The following is a 20,203-nucleotide window of genomic DNA, read 5'->3' as shown; positions in this document are numbered from 1 at the left end:
CTGAATCGTACTGACCTCGTTATTACGTATTTGATCTGTAAGCAAAGAAAAGGAGCAGGGGAGCGACACTCACCGAGACCCCCAACTGGCTGCATCACAAGCACCACCACCGCCAGCAGCTGCCCCGGCCGGCGGAGAAACACGGGCATGGTGCAGGGGGGCGCGGGGCCAGCGCTGCGGGAAGGCGAGAGCCTCTCCCTGCCGAGAGCCCGCCGCAGTGTGCCGGGGAAGGGGAAGCAGCTGTGGGAAGTTGGGGACAGGCCCGACAAGCCACGGCTTTTTCCGACACTGCCACCCCCCAGCCCTTCTGACCTGCCCAAGGCCAGGGCTGCCCTCCCTGAGCTCTCTCCAGCAAGGATGTGCAATGGGAGGGAAGGCTGCTCTGCCTTCTTCCCCCGGGGGGACAGTGGGAATAAAGCTATTTTACAGCTAGGAACACTTTACGGGATCCTGGCCTCATTTCTGAAGTGCCGGGAGCTGCTGATGGGTGCGCTGGGCAGTGCTGTACGTTCACGTTGCCTCTTTACCCCGAGGTGGGGGGGAGAGGCTGCCGTGCAAACCCCCCCAGCCCCGCACTGCGCTCAGGGAACAGCAGCCCTCCGTGCCTAGCCAAGCAATCATTACCGAAGCCCCTCTTTCCTTTACTGTAGATAGAATTATTAAAAGCCAGACACAGCTGTCATTACAATTGCAGCTTTATTATAATCTTGTGGTGAAGGAGTACTGGTCCGATCACAAGATGCACGCTAACTGAGCGCTTTACTGGATGTTGCAGAAAAAAAATCAGCTCTTTCTTTCTTTCCACTTTTATTCCCAACAACTGCTCTTGGTGCACACACAAAGATGCAGCGAGCAGCACTGCCACGGCCTCAGACACATCTGCCCTCCTTGGGAAGAAAACCTGGCATTTTGGTTTTACTAGAAAACAGGCTTTGAAGTTTTCTTCATTGTGCCTGCTCGGAGGGTCACAGCTAATTAGGCAGTTAAGTACTTGTTCACACCGACGGGACGGAGTAGCAGGGGGCTGTACTGGGTTGCAGCAGCCGTGGGGTGAGCGTGGGCCGGTGGCTCTCCCCACGCACTGCCTCTCTGCACGCCAGCTGCTCAGCTCCCACCAAAATTTACTTGCCGCTCAGTTCCTTTCTAACCGCGCGCTTGCCAGTGTGACAACCATACCTAAACATAAAGCTTTGACGTGTATAAAGTGATGTACGAACCTAACCCAGTGAGCTCCAACGGAATGAGCCAGAAGTCACCTTCTGACTCCCCGTATGACCCAGTCTGTTCCTTGACTGATTGGTAAATTTTGTTCTGGCTACTTAAGTATTAGCACAAATTACGAGGTCATAAAAAAAAAAATCCTCAGTCAGCGTGATTATTCAACACGCAAAGAGGATGGTTCTTGTGATACCAGTGACAGAAGTCAGCCGTACGCTGTGATTTTTAGCTCCTTTTCAAGTTTCTGGATCTCCAGGTGCAGTTTCTGGACTTCCAGCAGAGTTTTCAGTTCTGTCAGAGGAACTCCACACTGGAAATCTTCTCTGTTTTGAAGAATCTTCTCACAGGTATCACGCTTTTTCTTTAAAAGAACCAAAACAAAGACAGAGGGCATGGGACTCCGCTGCAGGGACCTACGTGCCGAGCATCCCCCTCCCACTGCAGCCCCCCACCCAGACCAGCCCTACCGGAGCGAAGCAAACAGCCACGAAATCGGACCAGCACTATTTCGGGCTATAAATGGGGCAAGACACAGACAAGGCCTGGGCAGATGGTGGTACTTACACATGTGGGCGGTGGTATCCAAGTGCCGTTAGCTGAGCAGGTAATTTGTGTATTTCCTGATTGACGGCCATTACGCATGCAGTAGAAGAACAGAGTTTCATTCACCTCGTACCATAATTTAGAAGGGTACATCACTAGGTCCTCCTGTGTCAGGGGCTTGGGGCATCGAACTGAAAGGCAAATGCATGCCAAAAAAAATATAATTGGAGGAGATGGAGGAGAAAATGCTCTACAAACCTGTTGCTGATTCAAAGGAGCAGCACCCCTGGCCCTAGTTGCAGGGCATCTGTCGGGGTCTGGTACCCACCTGGCTGGCAAGTGGGCAGGGGAGGGTGCCAGGTGCCGTCGGCCAGGCACCGGCTCTCGGCATCGCCCCGCAGCACGAAGCCTTCATCACAGGAGAACTGCACGGCCGCCCCGTAGGGAAACGTGAACCTCTGCGGAGTCATCCTTCCCCTCTCGACAGTGGGCTTGGGGCACCGAACCACTGCGGGAAGAGAGCGGAGGTGGGAGCGGGGCGTTTGGCTGCTGCCCTTCCCCAGGGACAACCGGGAACCAGGCCACAGCCCCTCTTCCTGGTGCTCTCTGCATCAGTTCTATACTCGAACACAAGAATTGACCCTCAGCTGCCTGCAGCGGCCCCCAAGGAGACCCTACCAGTCCCTGGTGTTACTGAACAGCTCGTGGTGCCGAGACCTTCGCACAGGAGCCAGAGGAGCCGCACGGTCGTTAAGCTGCTCTGGGTTTGGAGCTCCTGGACCAGGGCAGGTAACAGGGCTGGGGCTTAGCCCCAGCATCCTACCCAGGTCCTGGCTTCAGTCCAATTCCATACAGGAGAAACAGCTCACCCCTGCACTCCGGGGCAGGTCCGCTCCACGCCAGGTTCACCCCATCGTCGGAGGTGCAGTAGATGGAGGTGTCCCCAACGAGGGACAGACCCTCCCCACAGCTGTACGTCACCTCTGCGCCGTAGGGGAACCGCTCCGTTCTCGAGCCAGAGTGCTGCCCGTTGGTGATTTTTGGAGGGGGGCCACAGACTGTGGAATAAAGGGAATTGATGAGAAAAGAAATGCACAACTATCATAATCAGGTGAGAACCAAAATCGCTTCTGGGAAATCAGTAGAAGAGTTAACTTCATGTTTGCAGTGTGGCAAATTCACATGAAGTTGCTGCCTGGCCTCTTGCCTCTTACAGCAGCTCAAGGCTCCCACTCCTCGCTCAGCTCCCACCAGGGTCACATCTCCAGGGAGAAGCCACATCAACACTGTCAGCCCACGAACCAGTGATCACCGTCCTGTTTCCCAGAGGCAGATGCTGAAGGCAGGTCACCCACCGACTGCTGTTTCTGAATACCGATGCACGAGATTTCTCCTCGGCACCGCGTTACACATACCTTTATCACAAAATGGTAACGGGGGAGCCCAGGCTGCATCAGCCTGACACTCGGTTGAGTCCTGGCCCCTGAGAACATAGCCCGAATCACACACCAGCCTCAGTTGGGTCCCAACTGTGTAGTCATTTTTGCTTTTATAAACCTCTCTTCCGTGAGCAATATCTGGCTTTGGGCAATGACGTTCTGGAAACGATGGAAATAAAGGATGTCATGTATTTTCAGAAAGAACTCCAGCAAAGATGCTTTCTATGGAGAAGACAGTTATCAAGAACATGTGAACCCTGGAAAAAAAGGTGACTATCATCCAGACGCAGGTCTCAACACTTCCTTTGTAAGTCTAAAGGAGTTTCTGCTGCTACAGTCACGTTTTTCTGAAGCTGTTGGGAAAGGCGCATGCTGCAGAGCTGGGTCCGTGCTCAGCCAAGCCTCCCCCCGGGACTCCTGGCATCACGCAACGTTATCGTCCCAAGGTCTGCAGCCCCTGCTTCCCCGCTGAGCCGCACTCACGAGGCTGCTGAGCCCCTCACAGCAGCGTTAGGGCCAGGGCAAGGAACGGTCCATGCTCTCATGCTGGCTGCCCTGTGAGGTGGAACGGGCTCTTTCCCCCGGCAACGTTTTCCTGGGCTTTGGGGCTCAGGCTGCTTCCAGCAGCTCGCTAGTATTGCTATGGTGCCCCATTGCTCGGTTATTAGTTTCAGCAGTGTCAGTTATTTATGCTGTTGCTTTTTCTTCTGAGGGGAAATGCATCGCGAACGTCCTCTGCTCCCAAGCCTCATGTCAGCAAACCAGGCCAGCTGTCGTCCAAAAGCACAAACCACATCCCCTTCCAGCTGGGTAGATGTCTCCTCGGCTTCTTAGGAACCTCCTAAGCCTTTAAGAGGTACCAACACCCAACGTCCCCAGACACTAGCTCAGCCCCCTGCCAGAACCCGTGCTTTTTCCTCAGCAGTCCCCAGGCAATATAATGATCCACCTGGATCTTTTGCTGCCTATTTCTTCAAGTTAACACAAGAGGACTAGGTCTGGGGCTACATGGCAGTAGAGCAATGTTCTCCTTGGCTACTACTACCATCATCTAAGGCCACATGTAGATTTTTCTGCGAATGTCAGCAGACAACTACGCTCTACAGAGTGACCTAAACCTTTGCAGTCAAAAACAAGCAGTCGCCAGGTCAGCGTGGTTCACCTACCTTCAGTGCACTCTGGTACTGCTGGATCCCATCTCCCATCACTTGCACACCGAAGCGCAATGCTATTGCCATGACCTTTGAAAGTGTAGCCATCATTACACATAATTTCCAGTCTGTCGCCATACAGATACTCATCTTTAGCTTCCCATACATGTACGGGCTTTCCATTACTGATGTCTGGATTTGAGCAATGAATTCCTGAGAAATGTCAAAAATTAGCAAGTGTGAAACCAAAGCCATCTGGAGGACAGCAAATAAACATTGTAAACAGAAGGATGAATGCTTTGTAAGACAAAGACATCACAACACTCAATCTGCCCCAAGGCCATCCCTGGGTGCTCCTGAGGGATGGGGTGTTTGCAAGGGACTCTGCAACTGCAGCCTCCCCTCGGATGGAGCAAGGGGGCCTCAACACCGCAATGACTTTTTCCACAGGTTCACAGGACTAGAAAGCATAGCTGGTAAATAAAGCAGAGAAATAAATCAAAGGGGTTCAAGAGTCACAGCAAAGGCCAGAGACGTGCCAAGCTGGGCACTCGGAGCATCCCCCACCCTGCGATCTGCACAACAGCAGACCACGTACAGCTTCTTCGTTCAGTAATAATTTTGTCAAATCACAAGGGTAAGCCAGCCACAGGAACATACACTTACTTCTGCAAGGATCTGGAATTTCAGTCCACGTAAAATCCGGCAGACACTTGATGTGCCGCGTGTTTTCTCCCGGGCTGAACTGGTGGCCCTCCCTGCACTCGTAGGTAATGACAGTCTCCACAGGAAAGAGATTGCCAGCAAGTTTTGTTTTGACAGCATTAGGCACATCTGGAGGGTCATCGCAGCTACCTAGGAATGAAATTCCAATTTAGGGACATTGCCAGTGATAAATCAGCGAGGCCCATAATGGCATGTAACACCAAAGAGAGAATTTGGGTAAAAACCATGGGTTCACATCGTTCGTTCTGAGATGCGCTTAATTGTCTGCGTTCAGTAACGCTAAAGAGTGAATGCAAAGGGGACAAATGAAAACATACAAATAATTTTGGACTGCGTGGTAATTTTCACTGCCATAATGAGATGTAATTTCTAATAAAGTTTATAATATCTGAGGCTCTACCAACAAACTTTAAAAATATTAAATATGGAAAGGTTAATTTAGTCCCTTTAAATTCTACTGCGAAAGGCTCACCAGCTTGAATGGGAGCAGGCTTTAGTCTCTATGGCCCCAAGTCATAAATTCCTAAAGTCACTTTAGTGCTACAGAGAGATTAGCCATTAAAAAAAAAAAAAAAGAAAAAAGTTAAATCTCGGGGCCATCACCTTCATGACCTAACGCTTTCTTAGATGGGTGGGAACTTCAGTGAAGCTGCTGGATGAGGCGGAGCAGCGCTCGGTCCAGGACACTTACTGAGCTGACAGAGTGGCAACGGAGGGTCCCAGCGGCCGTTTTCTTTGCAGGTGGACGCATCGCTGCCGTTCATGGTGTAGCGAAAGTTGCAGTCGAACATGACGGTGTCTCTGTAGGTGTACTCAGCCCGGTACCCGCTCAGCAGCTTCCCGTTCTCCACGCTGGGATGCTCGCAGTTAACCACTGCGTCAGGGAAACGGCACCACTTAGGAAATCAGCAGTTATGCTCAAGAGGGGAGATGAAGGTGTTAAAAACATTCCCGTAGCATAAGATGTGTTCATCAAAAAGGCTCAAAATGGACATGACAAGGTAGCAGGCTGACGTGGTATTTTTGAACTCCTTACTCCATATGACAGCATTGTTTTATGAAGGCAAAGTGTATAAAGAACATAAGAAAGGCAGGAGGTATGACAGCAGGTTTCTGAATTCTTTGTAGGCGTTATGTTTTACACAGGCTGGCTGGCCAGATGCCTCAGCTGGTCTGCGAACACTAACAAAATCCCGTCCCCACATCCCTGCCGACTCGGTGACCGTGAGCAGTAGCGGTCCCTGCGATGGGAGACCCTAATTCCTGTTACTGCTACCAAACCCAGAGGGTCTCATCTGCAAGAGGTAATTCCAGCAACATAAAGGCGAGAGACCGCTCCAAGGACGAAAACATCCCTGGCAGCCCAGGCAGTGGGCTGCGGCTGGTGCTGCCGCAGCGCCTGGGTGAGCTTGCAGGCACGTACCGCACCCCGTGCGAGGGAGCTGCTCACCTTTGCACTCCGGGGCTGGCTTGTTCCAGACACCATTTACATTATCCGTGGTTGTGCAGAAAATAGAAGCATCTCCCACCATCGAGAAAGGTTTCTCTCCCCTTTTGACGGTGTGGCACCTGTAAGTGATGGATGTCCCGTATTCGAAGAGCTCTTTGCCAGCTCCGTTGTGCTCTCCGTTAGCTATTTCTGGAGGGGGTGAACAGGGTATTGCTGGGGAAGGGGTGGGGGAAATGGTAGAGGGAAGGAAGAAGAAGAGAGAAAGAACTTAATTAGTTTTGAACCAAAGGTCTGGTAAGAAAAAGTTGAAAGATGAGGTGCCAGAAGGGTCAGAAGTTAAGTCTCAAGGGAGAGGCACGCCAGCCCACAGGCAACAGAGCTCTGCCCCAGGCACCGAGTGGTTTGGGGATATACCAGTCTTACATGCAGCTGCCTTACTCCCAGACAGTGAATAAATATTTCTGCAGGATGATGCAGGAAGAAAAATACAAAGGAAAAAAGTCTTTCCAGACTCTAACCATGCATCAAACTGCTGAAATCCTCAGCAGGGCAATGTGACTGCTTCTTTATCCATCCCCAGTAACATTTAAGCAGTAGATCAATTAAGGAACTTTACTTACGCTCACAGGTGGGAACATCTCTGTCCCATGTAACAACCCCGTTTTTAATCACACACTGAATTTGAGAATTTCCAACCAGTCTGTACCTGTGTGAAACAGGAGAGAGAGAATTACTTGACAAACTCAGTTTTGATGTATCACCTATAACATCACCATCAGGATGGTTTTGGCTTCCTTGTCATAATTACAGCTGATCAGAAATTTGCCATCAATGTCATTTGTTCAATGACATGCTGGCTTTTGACAAAGGCACTTTTTTAAACAAAAAAAAAAAAATTACATGGTTTCCAAGGAAAAACGTCTGCTTCATCAGCCTGCTGTAGCTATCACGACAGCTCTGAGTTCAGTATTGATGCCTTTTCTTTGAAAAGACACTGAAACATTGGAAATGGTTGAAGAAGGGCCAGGAGAGTGAACTCGAGTTTGGGAAGAACTGCCTCAAAGTATGAGATTAAGAAAACTCAATCAGTCTTCAAGATTTCAAAGGAAAGCTCAAAAGATATTTCCATCACAGTCTGCCATTACCCACACCGGTAAGGCTTCTGACAGCCCAGGCTTTAACCTAGAGGGCAAAGACTACAGAAAAATTGCTGGGGAAGAAGAGGACCTGTGCCGTGCGTGCTCCTGGCTTACCCAGTGTTGCAGGCGAAGTTCACTGCTGACCCAAAAATGAACCTTCCTGCTAGGAGGAGTCTGCCGTTGGCCGGCTCGCCAGGGTAGGCACACAGCTTTGCTGGGGGACAACAGGACCGGAGTTAGCTCTTATTTCACTTTCTTGAACAAGTGGGAAAATGCCGCAGGAAAGCAAAAAGAATCCTCCAATACTGAGCAAAGGGATGGACCAGAGACCTCTGGATTTCCCCTCCGACCCTAAATTATTCCATGATTCATGATGCTCTTAAGACTTGTCATGACCTGCGGCCAGCCTCTGCAGCATAACTGGGGTTTTGCAGCAACCCTGGCAAGCACGACAGCATTTCTTCACAGCTAAAGGATCCTCCTACTGCAAGTTTGAAATACTTTTTTTGAACCAGGAGTTACAAAGTGCCTGAGCAGAAGAGCATCCTTGGAGTCAGCAATCAAGCACAGCCAGCATCAAAGCAGATTTCAGCTTTTGCCGTCACTGGCAGTACTTAGCAGAATACAGCCCGTGCTTCATGTCAGGTCACCCCTGCCATCCCATGGGGTCACTTTGGATATTGCTCCAACAAAATGAGCCAATAGCACCAGTGAATGAAAAACAAAATCAAAAATCAACCCAAAAATATACTCACGTAAACACATCTCCTTTGATCCGTGCCACCTATTGTTCCTTCCACAAACAAGGACGTTTTGGGTATTCACATTTTTCATGTAACCTGGTCGGCAGACGTATTCCACCACTGAATTATAGGGAAATGTGCTTATGCCATGGTATTGCTCTTTGAGTTCTGCAGACGGGAGACGTGGCGGAACATCGCAGGCACCTACCGACAGAAACTCCATCAGAAAGATGCTGGGAGGAAAAGCAGTGGGAGTTCAGGCCTGATTTACTCTGAAGGTCCAGGCGAGGACACTTTGGTGGCCTTAAAGCTCCTTATGGGTAGAAACAAAGAGGAGAAGCGCAGCCTGCGCCTGGGGATGGCTGAGGCCGGCCGGGACAGGGGAGGAGCATCACCCCACCAGGTCCTGTTCGCTCCTCACACCTCATCCAGCAGTTTCAAAGGCTGGTCACGAAGTCCAGACTAACCCGTTCCTCTCCCCAGCCAGTATAAACCATTGCTCCTTTTTCAACTGGAATAATTTTACATCCGTTTGATGCAGAAAGGAAAAAAAAGGCAAAGGAAGATGGATTCTGATCACAAAGATGTACAATGTTCTTGAAACGCAAAGGCAATGAGGAAAAGAGAAGGATCCAAGTCTTGTGAACCCAAGGAAAAGGTTTTCCTTCGAGGGATCTTAGTTTATCCCGACGGACTCATTCACTTACTCTGGACAGCCACAACAAGAGCAGCGGTGAGGAATAACCCAAGGACAGTGGCGCGATCCCTCTGCCTCCCCAGCTCCAATGCTAGCATCTTTCTTTATTCCTGTCCGGAGATCCCAGAGAAGTTACCACATTCTTTTCCTTGGCCAAATATCTGTAAAAATAGCAGGGGGGTATTTACGCTCAGGATAACCGTAGCTGATACGGACGGGTCTCATTTCTCCATCCCCAAGTGGTTCCTACACTGGTGGCTGGGGACCAGAAGCTGCAGGAGCTATCGCAGCGCTCTGCGAGAGAGGGGAGCAGCTCCGCTGCCGGCTCCTCTCCGGTCGATGGGACCGAGACCCAGCGCGGAGGAGCTGGGGCAGAGCTGGATTTGGGCGAGGAAGGCTGGCACCAGCAGACGAGACCCAGAGACATGAAAATGTAACATAAACAGGACAACTGATTGCAGATGTTAAGCAATTCCCATAGGCTTTGTTCCACTAGTCTCATTTAATTGCATTTCTGAGAATGTAGCTTTTGATTAAAATTTTAAAATAAAATTGAAAAAAAAAAAAAAGACAGACTAACAGCTCCACTCAAACCATAACATAAATACTTTGTAGCTTGTCAGGTTTGTCTTAAAAACGCTATATTGCCAACATAGTTTTCTTCCCAGCCAACCAGCCAAATTAATAGGCCACGAGTTTATCTATGCTTTCTGGAAAAAGTCCCCTGAAACTTAGCATACCGATAAAGTATTTTGTTTTAATAACAAATCTCTTGGAAGTAAATTCATAGTCAGATGAAATCCTGCTGGCGTCAGTACAGTCTCCTAACAATAAATCACGTGTGGAGAGAGAGAGACGCATCTAACAAAAAAGATTCATCAGTTTTGTGCAAATAACATTAACTGGAGTAAAGCTGTAAAGCATACAAGTCATTCAGGAGACCGAACTGCTTTACAAAATGGAATTTAAGAGCAATTTGGACTAACCTGGCACCTCTAGAGATCAGCAAGAGTCCTCTCCTTGTTTCGAGGCTCATCATTTATGAGCTTAGACCCTCCCGACATTATGTACGCTCCAAGTGCCTACCTTCCTCCTGGAAACGACTCTGCCTTGATGCTTTCTGCCCTAGACCTAACTCTTTTCTCCTGGCTGTTTCATTCCTCTGACTTTCCTTCGATCCTCGTTACAGTTCTTGGTTTAATTTACTAATCTTTGTGCCTGCTAGCGTTGCAAGAAAGCTCCAGTCCAGTTCCAAAGAGCAACACCAGCTCAAGCTGTACGGCTTGAAGCTGTCTCTTACCTGGAGGTCTGGCAGCAGGAGATGGAGAGACCCAGCGTGCTCGGCTCTTGCAAGACAAAGCGATGACTGTCCTCGTCCAGTCCCCCCGCCCCAGGCACCGCCGTGCTAAAGGAGGAGTTAGGATACGCCTCCGCGCTCAGATACGGCTCCTTGCAGAAAAGTTTGAATTCTGCAGAGACCAGACTTGTGCCAGTTGACCCATAAATCATTAACTCCTCCTCTAAGCAAGAAGGAAGTAGTTTATTCAACCCATAAAGCAAAACACTAGAAAACTGAATGCAACCCAAGCAGATGTTGAAATTGTTTGTTTTCTGTGTAGAGCTGCCAACTCTTTGTTGAAATGATCCTTGCTGAGCAGGATGCTGCCCATTCCACCTTGCAGCAATAGCACCCAGCTGGTGCTGGTCCCCAGGGACCTTGGGCACACTATGGGGGCCTCCAAGAGGACTGCTTCACCCTGGGGCACGTCAACCATGAGCTCATCACTTCTGACCTCAAAAGCCTATGGTCATTATTCAAATTACACTTTCTTTAACCAGCTCCACCTAATCCCATTAAAGCCACCGCAGCTGGAGCTCCGCAGCGCCCAAGGTCCCAGGGAGCATCGCTCCGAGCTGAATGCCCAGGTCCATGATGGGAACCCCGCTGCCCTTCGTCTCGCTGAAAGCTGCTCCCGAATCCGGCCGTCGCTGCGGGGTCACTTTCCGGTAACAAGAGTTTTGGCAGGAGCTGTAACCATTTGCTCCTTTTGCACTTTGGCTGCACGGCTTCATCCAGGCTTGAATCACCATCAAGAACCTGGCAATGGACTTCTTACCCCAGGCTGTGCTTCTCGCAGGTATTGATTTGCTCTGCCAAATCTGAGGGGGTTTGCCAGAAAAATTTACCATGTTCCTAACGCCAAGTGGGATATATTACCTTTCCGAAGTTCACTTGAGTCCATGCCAAAATACAATGAAACGGATTTAGTTCTTACTCTGTAAAACACGGCAAAAGGCTGCCTGCCCTCGCCCCACGAGCGGGGGCTTGCTCACAACAGGCCCCTCGTTACTCAAGCAGGCACTGACCTCCACTGAATATTTACAAGAATCCAGTTAATCGCAAACACAAACATAAGCTTTCTAGATTTATTTTTTTTCCAGATGACTCAGAACAAGCTGATTTGTGTGCTGAAAAATCAGCAACTTCCCTGGGGGCACCCAGAAGGTTATTTAGCACCCGCACAGGGTGCTCATGACCATGAGCATCAGCCAGGACAGAGCCACACCGAGAGCCATCTCCTGCTCCGACAGCTGCTAAACACCCCTCAGACCTCCTCAACCTGCAGCAGGATAAACAGGATAAAAGGGGTTTTCCTTGACCACATCCAAGGTTGCCTCTCTTCAGGCAGCGGCTGGTGAGTCCCTTCAGGACCAGCTGGTTTCCAGCTGCAGAAGATGGAAATCACAGGCAGGGTCACACCAGTTGGTCCTCTTGACCTTTTTTTTCCCCTAGAAAGAGATGTGCTTTAAAAAGAGTGTTCCTACCCTAACATCTCCATGGAAAACCTGACAATCTGAATTCCAATAGCTCCAATAAAAAACACTCCTAAAATTGATGAGGGAAGGGGAACTGCAGCATTCACCATTTCCAACCCACCTCCCAAAAGCCAGGGATGCCTGCCCTCCCCTGCAGACCCTCTTCCTCCAAACACTTTCCAGAGACCCCTCGAATTCACCATTATCTCACAAACTCAGCACACAACAGGTAGTTACAGCAAACAATAATGGAAAATAACAGAGAAAACTAGATCTATTTTTTTTAAAATCTCTTTATTGTAAATAAATGCTGATAGGATATTTATGCTCAAGTTTACACACAGCACAAGATTACATACATTGCATTTTTTTTTAAAACCTAAAAAAACATTAGAAAGCAATAGTGTAGCAAAATTGCAAGTGGACACGTAACATCCATCTCGCTAAACACTAAATGGAGAGATGCAGTTCGCAAACAGTGTTTGGAGACAGAGGAGCAGCAGGAGAGGTGGAGGGGGCACCGGCAGCGCTCGCCCAGCACCCATCCGAGGAGCATGGGGTGCGGGTTTGGGACATACCCCTGGGGCAGGCGGTTCATGGAAGCGCTGGCAGCGATGCTTCTCCTCCCAAGGCTGCTCCTCGGCGCGTGGCGGCTGGGCTGGCCTTGACCGTCACCCACCGCCAAGCTACCGGGAAGGGGATGCCATACAGCCAGCGGCAGCTCCAACGTCACAGCCAGCGTACACAAGCTCAAGGTACCCGGGCTGGTCTTAAGCCTTTTTCCTCACTTTCCAATTTTCCCCATCACTGGCAGCAGAGATGGAAAGGGTTTTGCCCGAGCGATCATTTTTCTCTAAAATGACCCATAACGCTGATGGGCCAGCCAGCCTTGGGCTGCGGCTCAGGGACAGCGATGCAGGTCCCATGGGTGGCCCTGCCACTGCTCACCGAAGGAGACAGCAGCCACCACCACCTCTGCTGACAGAAGGGGAGAGAAAGTCAGGGGAATACAGAAAAAAAGCCCCACTTGTGGTGCAATCCTCGTGAAGGCACCAAGCCCACTTCCACACCTCCAAATTCACCTCCTCTGCCTGCCCAGCCCAAGCCAGCAGCTCCGGTACGACTGACAGCACAAACCACTGCTAATCCTCAGGTCAGGTACGTTGTGCAATTGTTGTTTATTCTGGCGTATTTGCACGCACTGTGCCAAGGAAATCAGGTGATTTCAAGGAAATATCTGGCATAGGGACTCACCAGCGTGTCTGGGGCTGGGGAGACGCATGGGCTCACTGGCATCACCCCAGTCCGGCCAACCCGGGAGCTGGGGGCTTGGCAGGACCCTGGGACTTGTCAACATCAGGCAAGATTCACCCACACGGCAAAATAATGATCGCAAATCTACTGCTGCTCTGCTCCAGACACACGTATTTACACCTTTTGGAAGTTAAAATACAGAAGGAAAAGGCTATAGTTAGGCTTTAATTAGAACACCAAGGCACAAACGCTGCCATCTGCAGAGACAGCGGAGGGGCTCCATCCCATGGCCAAAGCAAGGACCCACTCGACAGGAATCAGGGACCCACAGTCAGGGATCCAAAACTGCAGACCTGATTTTTAGCAGTGATTAAAAAAAAAGTTATGACCGCCAACATATTAGCAGCTACATTCATGAATCCTGGCAGGTAAAAAATACATATTTTATCTCCTTACAACTGCTCATGATACAAATATAATTAACTCCTTAGCAAGTTATCACAGCATATTACGCGTAAACATCCTACAGTACATTTCTACTCTTTTTTCCGTGCAGAGCAGGTCTCTCGGTCGGAGCAGCCAGCTCGATGCGGGTTTGTGCGTTTAGAGCATTCCTGGGGAGTCACAGTGAGTATTACCATGCAACAGGCTATAAACCTCTTCCTCCAACATTTTTTCCTCCTTTTTTTTTTTTTCTGGCTTATTTCTAAGCACTGTAACATTTAAAAACAAAGAACAGACAGCAGAAGGCTGCAGCAAACCTGCGCCCTGTGGGAACAGCCCAAGGAACAAAACTAATAAATCTCAGTTTCTCACCCACTGAATTTCGTCCCTCTGTGGCACAGTTGCTTTAGATCAACGCACACTTCTGCTCCTCAGAAATCCTAAGGGGTCAGGATTAGTGCCTGGGCCTTTGCCGTGGCCTCGTCTATCTCAGCTTTATCAAATTAAAGCTGGAGGAGTGTTTAAAATAATGAGGTTGGAGCTCAAAATCCCCAGGTAAACCTCAGGCTTCGGGGCTGCTGAGCTGCGCAGCCAGGGCACCGACGTTGCTCAGGCACAGATCCTTACTGTGCGTATGGCCGGCATTTATTTTACACATTTATAATAAACAACCTGGGTCCCACAGAAGTTCCTCGTGTAACTCCTGGAGGGACTGGAAATGGCAGATCGAGAACAGCCTCCTAAATGCTCCTTTCTTCACCCAACCTGGGGATTTTGCCCTTAGTGCAAGAACAGGAGTGCAGTAAAATGGAGTTTGGCAAAACACAAGTCAAGACTTGGGGGAGAAAACTGAAAATTTGGGGTATTGCTTCCCCCGCACCTCAGCGAGGGATTTAAGTAACGGGCAGCCATCGCACGAGCTGCACCGCAGGGGAGTTTCACCATCTACGCACTAAATACTAAAGCAGCTTAAACTCTATTAAAGGCAGCATTACACATCAGTAACATTCACAGCTTATTCATAGGCAGGTTTAAAAAACTTGTCGTGGGCCTAAAATTCGGTACATTAAAAAGACAACTGGTAAAAACCATGTGCTTCCTTGCAAGCCCTGCACACGCAGCCCTGCTGTTCTCAGACACTGAGCAAAGAGATGCTCCCGTTGTCTGCTGTAATAGATAAAAGTCCACAAAACCCAGGAAAAATGAGAGAATGTGGGTTAGATCAGGGTGCAAAGCTAAAGCAGGACTCGAGCTCAGATTCAACAGCTCTGGTAGCTATGCTGTTTCCAGAGTGACCGGAGCTTTTATTCCCTTCTGGCCCTCACAGGAGACGTCCTGCAGGATTTGCCAACCTGAGGAGTGCCTTGCGTTACCCCTCGTGCAAAAAGCCTTCCCAAAGCAAAGGAACAGGCTCAGATCGGGGGATGCAAATCAGCAGTTACGAAAGCAAAGTCAAATGACACCTGGAGCTCTTTTGATGGTTAAACAACACAATAACTGTGTTTGAACTTGGAAATGTAACAGTTTAAAAAAAACAAAAAACAAACCCGGGGATTTGGTGTGATAACACGCCTTCCAAAGAAAAGCTGCTTCAGCAAGTGTGGACATGACCATTTTGTCCTCACATACACTGCCGTTAAATTTTGCCATCTAACCAGGAGGAAAGACATGGGACACTATTTTAGTGTCCCAGAAAGCCCAGGGATACGTCAGCTCACACATATTAAAAGGAAGTTGAAAAATCTCCATAATAAATTTTCTCCAATCTCATTAACAGACATTTCAGCATTCAGAAAGAAAAGACACAGGCAGACTCTAAAAACACATTTCAGAGGAGAGTACTGGCCGAAGCGGCGTGGGGCTCACTGTGCTCCGGGGATGCTCGAGTCCCATCCGCAGGGCTCTTCCCAGCCACGGAAATCCCAGCCGAATCCGAGACGAAAGCATAAACCTCTACACTGTTAAACCGGCCATCCTCTAGAAGAGATAAATGGTAGAGGTTACACGCGGGGTAAGCCAGGAGATGGCAAAGCAGGGGACAGCAGAGCTCGGCCCAGTGCTGGGGATGGACGGACGGACACTTGGCAGCAGCCAGCGGCTGGTGGATCCAACCAGCTCCATGTAATTGCTCTATGTGACAGTAACCACCCGAGGGTTTACTTACTTATTTACTTCTACCCGAGCAAATAATCATAGAATCGTTTAGGTTGGAAAGGACCTAACGAGCCGCTTCACACTTTGCACCATCCCTTAACCTCTTGCAAAGCTCCGCGCGAAGGGTTCCCAGTCTCAGCCCGGGACCTTGCAAGCTCAGCGTTCCTGGAGCGCCTGGCAGGACGGCAGGCGATAACGAAGCAGGTTGGTTACTCAGGGTTACTCGCTTTTATTTATCTTCTCCATAGGAAAGTACGCTTCCAGGACAAATGTAAGAAACATTAATCATTCTGCATATTAACCACACTAAATACTCAGTTTTGATAAAACTCCTTCTGCTGCCTCACCGAGGGTCCAACAGACAACAGGACCGCGCTGGGGTCAGCACACGTGAGTGACATTGACAAATGCACAATCACGCCAGTTAAAATCCGACAGCCGGGATCTCCTACAGCTGCTGCTCACGCAACGGCTCGGAGCACAGAAAGTGCTCGGAAGGCTCCCGTCGTCAGTGCCCAGTTTGAGACTGCAAACCAACGCGTAAATCAATACCTGCAATCTGCCTTGTTACCTAACCGGCACTGTTCGGCAACAAAAAAACGGCACAGCTACGGAGCCAGTTTGCTGACAATTAACAGTAGACATCCACACTTCAAATCCAACAGTCAGCAAATCCAGATCCTACACATTTTCTATTTGCAATTAAAAAATAATAAATATCTAAACAGCTTTCCTGACAATGACACTTAAAAAGTAACCATCATCAGACAGAGGTAATCCGTAACAGCTGCTCACACACCACTTTCTCAAGCAAAACACCAGCATTAAGAAGGAAGGAGGTTTGTACTGGAATCAAGGACGATGGACCAAGTTACCTCCATTTATCGCAAACCCTCCTAAGAAGTCTGTGTTATTTGTTTAAACATAGGGGGAAAAGAAACACTTCAAGCGCAATGTTAGAAAAGTAATTTTGCAAAGCTGGCACATACATTCATTTTCTAACCACACAGCTCCTTTCAGCCCAGAGTAAAGGCAAATCCAAAGGCGGAAGGCTCCGATTTTTAGCCTATGGATAACTTTCCTCTGCTTTTATTCTAAATTAACATTAGTCAGTATAGGATAGGAACAACGATTTATCAGATTTATCACAAGCTCCCCCAGCTCAGGTTCCTTCTCCTTTTCCCCTTCATCTTCAACATTAAGGGCTCTGAAACCCAGGCAGACGGGCAGCCCAGGAGAAACGCGCCCTTCTTGCGGCGCTACGGCTGGACCAGTCCCAGGGCAGCCATCCCCACGTGGGAGATGCTCTACAGCAATGTCTCAGCTTGACGCTTTGTGCGCTTCCACAGCTTTGGCAGGACAGTCAGTAAGAAAATTCTGCAGCATTATTAAAAATGCTATCACAAACTAGAGAATCGGAGACAGAGGCAGGTAACTTTAGGATCAGTCCCATACCTTTGTGTCCTGTGACGTGTGTGTAGATACCAGTGATGGAGAAAGAGCAGTTGCATTGAGAAGATTGTTGGAAGAGCTTCACTTCAAGGACAAAGTGCAATTAAAATAAAAACTGCACATCCAAACGGCCAAACGCGTTCAAGCAGGAGTTTCTCAGGCCCGGAGGAAGCTACCTGGGCAGAGGGAGGAGCTGCGCCTTCCTCACCTCCTACGGCAGCGAGACCCCCGCCCCCCCCTGCCGCAGCCAAACGGGAGTGAGATCCCCACCCGAACCTGAATCCTTTCTTAACACCTGACATCTGGAAACCAAACCAGCTACACTTCACTTTCCTTGCACCAAACCCAGCTCTCCCTTCGATGCCAGAGCACCCAGAGTGAGAGGATTTGCCCAAAGCCCCAGGGCAGAGGCAAGGAGGGAGCAGAGCTTTGCTGAGAGCAAGAGCAGGTCAGCAACGACCCTGGCAGCCCACGCACAATGACCCGAAGCCTCCTAGCCCACCCTTAGGCACCACCACCTGTGGGTGCTCCCCGGTACAGCCCGCTGCTCCCCCGCCCCCCTCCCAGGGTGGGGTGGGGGCAGCCGGGGGCTGTGGGTCACCCCGGCGCACGGGGACGAGCACGGCACCGCGGGGAGGATGTGTCACGGGCGCTGCCGAGAGCCGTCCCACAGCCCCACGCTGTGCAATACAGCCGGGCCCCCAGACAGAGCACCTAAATTGCAAAACACTTTTACGAGACAAAAAACATCAGCGTTGCATGCACTGCATCAGGCAAAGCGCCCGGTGAGCCAAGCGAGGGGTTGCGGCGGGGGCTGCCGCAGCCACCAACCGCAGCCACCAACAGAGCAGGGCTAGGCCTCGGGGCCGGCGGGAGCACGGCGAAGCGAGGGCATCTCCGGCCTTTCTGCATGGGCCAGCAGCCAAGGTCTCATCCGAGCCCCTTCCTTGGAGGCCGAGAGAGAAGCCAAGGTCTCGCAGGTGACGCTGGCTGCTGGCTCCCTGGAGAGGGGGGACAGACGAGGACATGTCCTCCCCTTAGCGTAGAGGAAAGACAGTCCTGCTCTCTTCACTCCCATTCAAAGATGTCTCCGCAGGGAGGTGACGGTGAGGACTGGGTGACAACTGCCACCACACACAAAGGTTTATCTGCCCAGCTGCTTTCCAAGCACACACTGAATCCACCCAGCTCCCTCAAGTCATGGGAAACCGGGGCTGAGCAGCACCGCTCCCATCCAGGCTACGATCCAACGACTCCTGCAAAATCCCTGCGATCAGTAACATCATCACACCTCATCCCGGAGAGGAGACATACGCGGGACCCAGCTCCGCTCAGTGCAAGGTGCGTGGCTCAGCCCGGCAGTGCCAGCACGGAGCCGTCCCACATCCCAGTCCAGGGACGGAGTAAGCTCGGGGCGAAATGCACTTTTGCAGGCAGCCAGCCCAAGCACAATGCACCAGCGAGGCCAGCTGGAGCCCCCGGCCCAGGGGGCTCAGCCTGGTAACACCGAGGTCCTCCTTAATGACAGGTTATGACACAGCAAAAGACTTCCTTCTGCTCCATGCCTTTGTGCATCCCCAAAGTAGTTTCCATGCAACATTAATCAAGAGAAGTCCTACTTACTAAGCCAAAAGGGAGTACATACAAGCTGCTTTCAGTGGTACTCACAGGCAAGCATTTCCCCCTTGAGGCTGCAAAGGAAAAAGAAACAGCACAGGATAGCTCATAGTGCCTTTTAAAGGAGATGAAAAATAATCGTAAAAGCAGCAAAGCAAACGAGGAAAGAAGTGAAGCAACCCCAAGGATTTCACGTTAGGGAGCTCAGGGCAGGCCTGTGCCACGGCAGGAGCGGATTCAGGGCACGGCCATCGTGTGCTGCGGTGCCCGGCCACCTCCCCCACCGCCCCCCACCTCGGGGGCTCCGTTCAGGCAGGAGGGCCCAGGACAGCCCCACTCCCCACCGCCCGCACAGCCCCACAACCCAGGGCTTACCAAATGCTCCTTCATCCCAGAGCTGGCAGAGCTTCCACATTACGATTACAAAGGGTACGGCTGCGCCCAGGGAGCGGTCGGGATGGGGAACCCCAGCTGGAGACACCCACAAATGAAGACCTCGGGCAGTCAGGGTCCTCTCCAGCTCAGATTCTTCATCCAGAACTGCTGTGGACCAAACCCACCCCAATGCAAAGCCCTGCCTGGTTCAGTTCCCACCAGAGCCCCGGGATTTTGGGATGCCTAAGCCTCCTGCTCTTCACCGAGTATGAAAACACCGGCAATATTCACCCGTGCTGCACAGCCCCTTCCTTTACTCTCTGGCCACCTGCTCTGCTAATGCAGAGGAGAACAAGAAGCTGGGCTCACTGACCGGCTTGAAAACATTAACCTCTAAAGTATCCAAAATTATTTTATTTTCAAACAGCTTTGGTAACAGGGGCTGTCCCCAAGGGCCAAGACCACCCCAAAGCCCCCCTACCTCCTCTCCCACCTCATCTGAAGGCAGCAGCAGGCAGCCCGCTCTGCCTGTGCTCCCCCAGGCACAGGAAAACTCCTGATGAAACAATTATAAATGAGCAAAGAAACAAGTGGGGCTTTGCATCCAACACTGATGAGGACCTACGTGCTTTTAAGCCAGAAGAAATGCCGAGCACCACAAGTCAAGGTGTTTTAATTTGGGCACCCAAAGAGCCCAAACTTTGTTCAACAAGCTCCCGATGTCAGGATCTGCAGGGAAACGGGCACCGACAAAATCACGGACGCAAACTTTTCCTACCAAGTCGCGCTGGGGCTAGAGCAGCACTCGGCTGCAGTACCAAATTAGGACGAAAAGGGTATTTGTAACTCTTTCCAATCAGGTTTTTGCCAGAAAGCAAGGTATTACCCAGTTAACCACCCTGCCAAAGCCCTGGTGCACTGATGGAAGCTCGCCTGCATGGAACCCGATTTTGAAAGCCTCTGGCTACACAATTCTAGTTTAAT

The 20,203-nt window shown here is 50.4% G+C and overlaps 2 protein-coding genes across 2 annotated transcripts in view; both read right to left on the bottom strand.

The window, feature by feature from the left end:
* CR2 (complement component (3d/Epstein Barr virus) receptor 2) overlaps positions 1–16,656 on the bottom strand; it is a 22,118-nt gene extending 5,462 nt beyond the window's left edge. Inside the window, exons 1-16 of the mRNA XM_009696921.1 lie at positions 16,651–16,656; positions 16,347–16,356; positions 15,488–15,598; positions 8,422–8,577; positions 7,781–7,880; positions 7,148–7,233; positions 6,528–6,740; positions 5,769–5,951; positions 5,018–5,206; positions 4,367–4,564; positions 3,177–3,359; positions 2,631–2,819; positions 2,090–2,269; positions 1,783–1,952; positions 1,434–1,579; positions 74–240 (exon numbers count right to left, since the gene is read on the bottom strand). Of these exons, the coding sequence (XP_009695223.1) occupies positions 74–240; positions 1,434–1,579; positions 1,783–1,952; positions 2,090–2,269; positions 2,631–2,819; positions 3,177–3,359; positions 4,367–4,564; positions 5,018–5,206; positions 5,769–5,951; positions 6,528–6,740; positions 7,148–7,233; positions 7,781–7,880; positions 8,422–8,577; positions 15,488–15,598; positions 16,347–16,356; positions 16,651–16,656 (2,287 nt within the window). The remainder of the gene's footprint in view (positions 1–73; positions 241–1,433; positions 1,580–1,782; positions 1,953–2,089; positions 2,270–2,630; positions 2,820–3,176; positions 3,360–4,366; positions 4,565–5,017; positions 5,207–5,768; positions 5,952–6,527; positions 6,741–7,147; positions 7,234–7,780; positions 7,881–8,421; positions 8,578–15,487; positions 15,599–16,346; positions 16,357–16,650) is intronic.
* Positions 16,657–18,080: 1,424 nt separating this feature from the next.
* The window catches only part of PFKFB2 (6-phosphofructo-2-kinase/fructose-2,6-biphosphatase 2), a 10,029-nt gene continuing 7,906 nt past the window's right edge, over positions 18,081–20,203 (bottom strand). The window contains 2 exon segments of the mRNA XM_009696920.1: positions 18,081–18,228; positions 18,896–18,918. Of these exon segments, the coding sequence (XP_009695222.1) occupies positions 18,081–18,228; positions 18,896–18,918 (171 nt within the window).

The sequence above is a fragment of the Cariama cristata genome, unplaced genomic scaffold, assembly GCF_000690535.1.
Source record: "Cariama cristata isolate BGI_N322 unplaced genomic scaffold, ASM69053v1 scaffold13563, whole genome shotgun sequence".
Taxonomy (NCBI): Eukaryota; Metazoa; Chordata; class Aves; order Cariamiformes; family Cariamidae; genus Cariama; species Cariama cristata.
The sequence above is the reverse complement of the archived record's forward strand: the minus strand, read 5'-3'. Positions and strand labels throughout refer to the sequence as shown.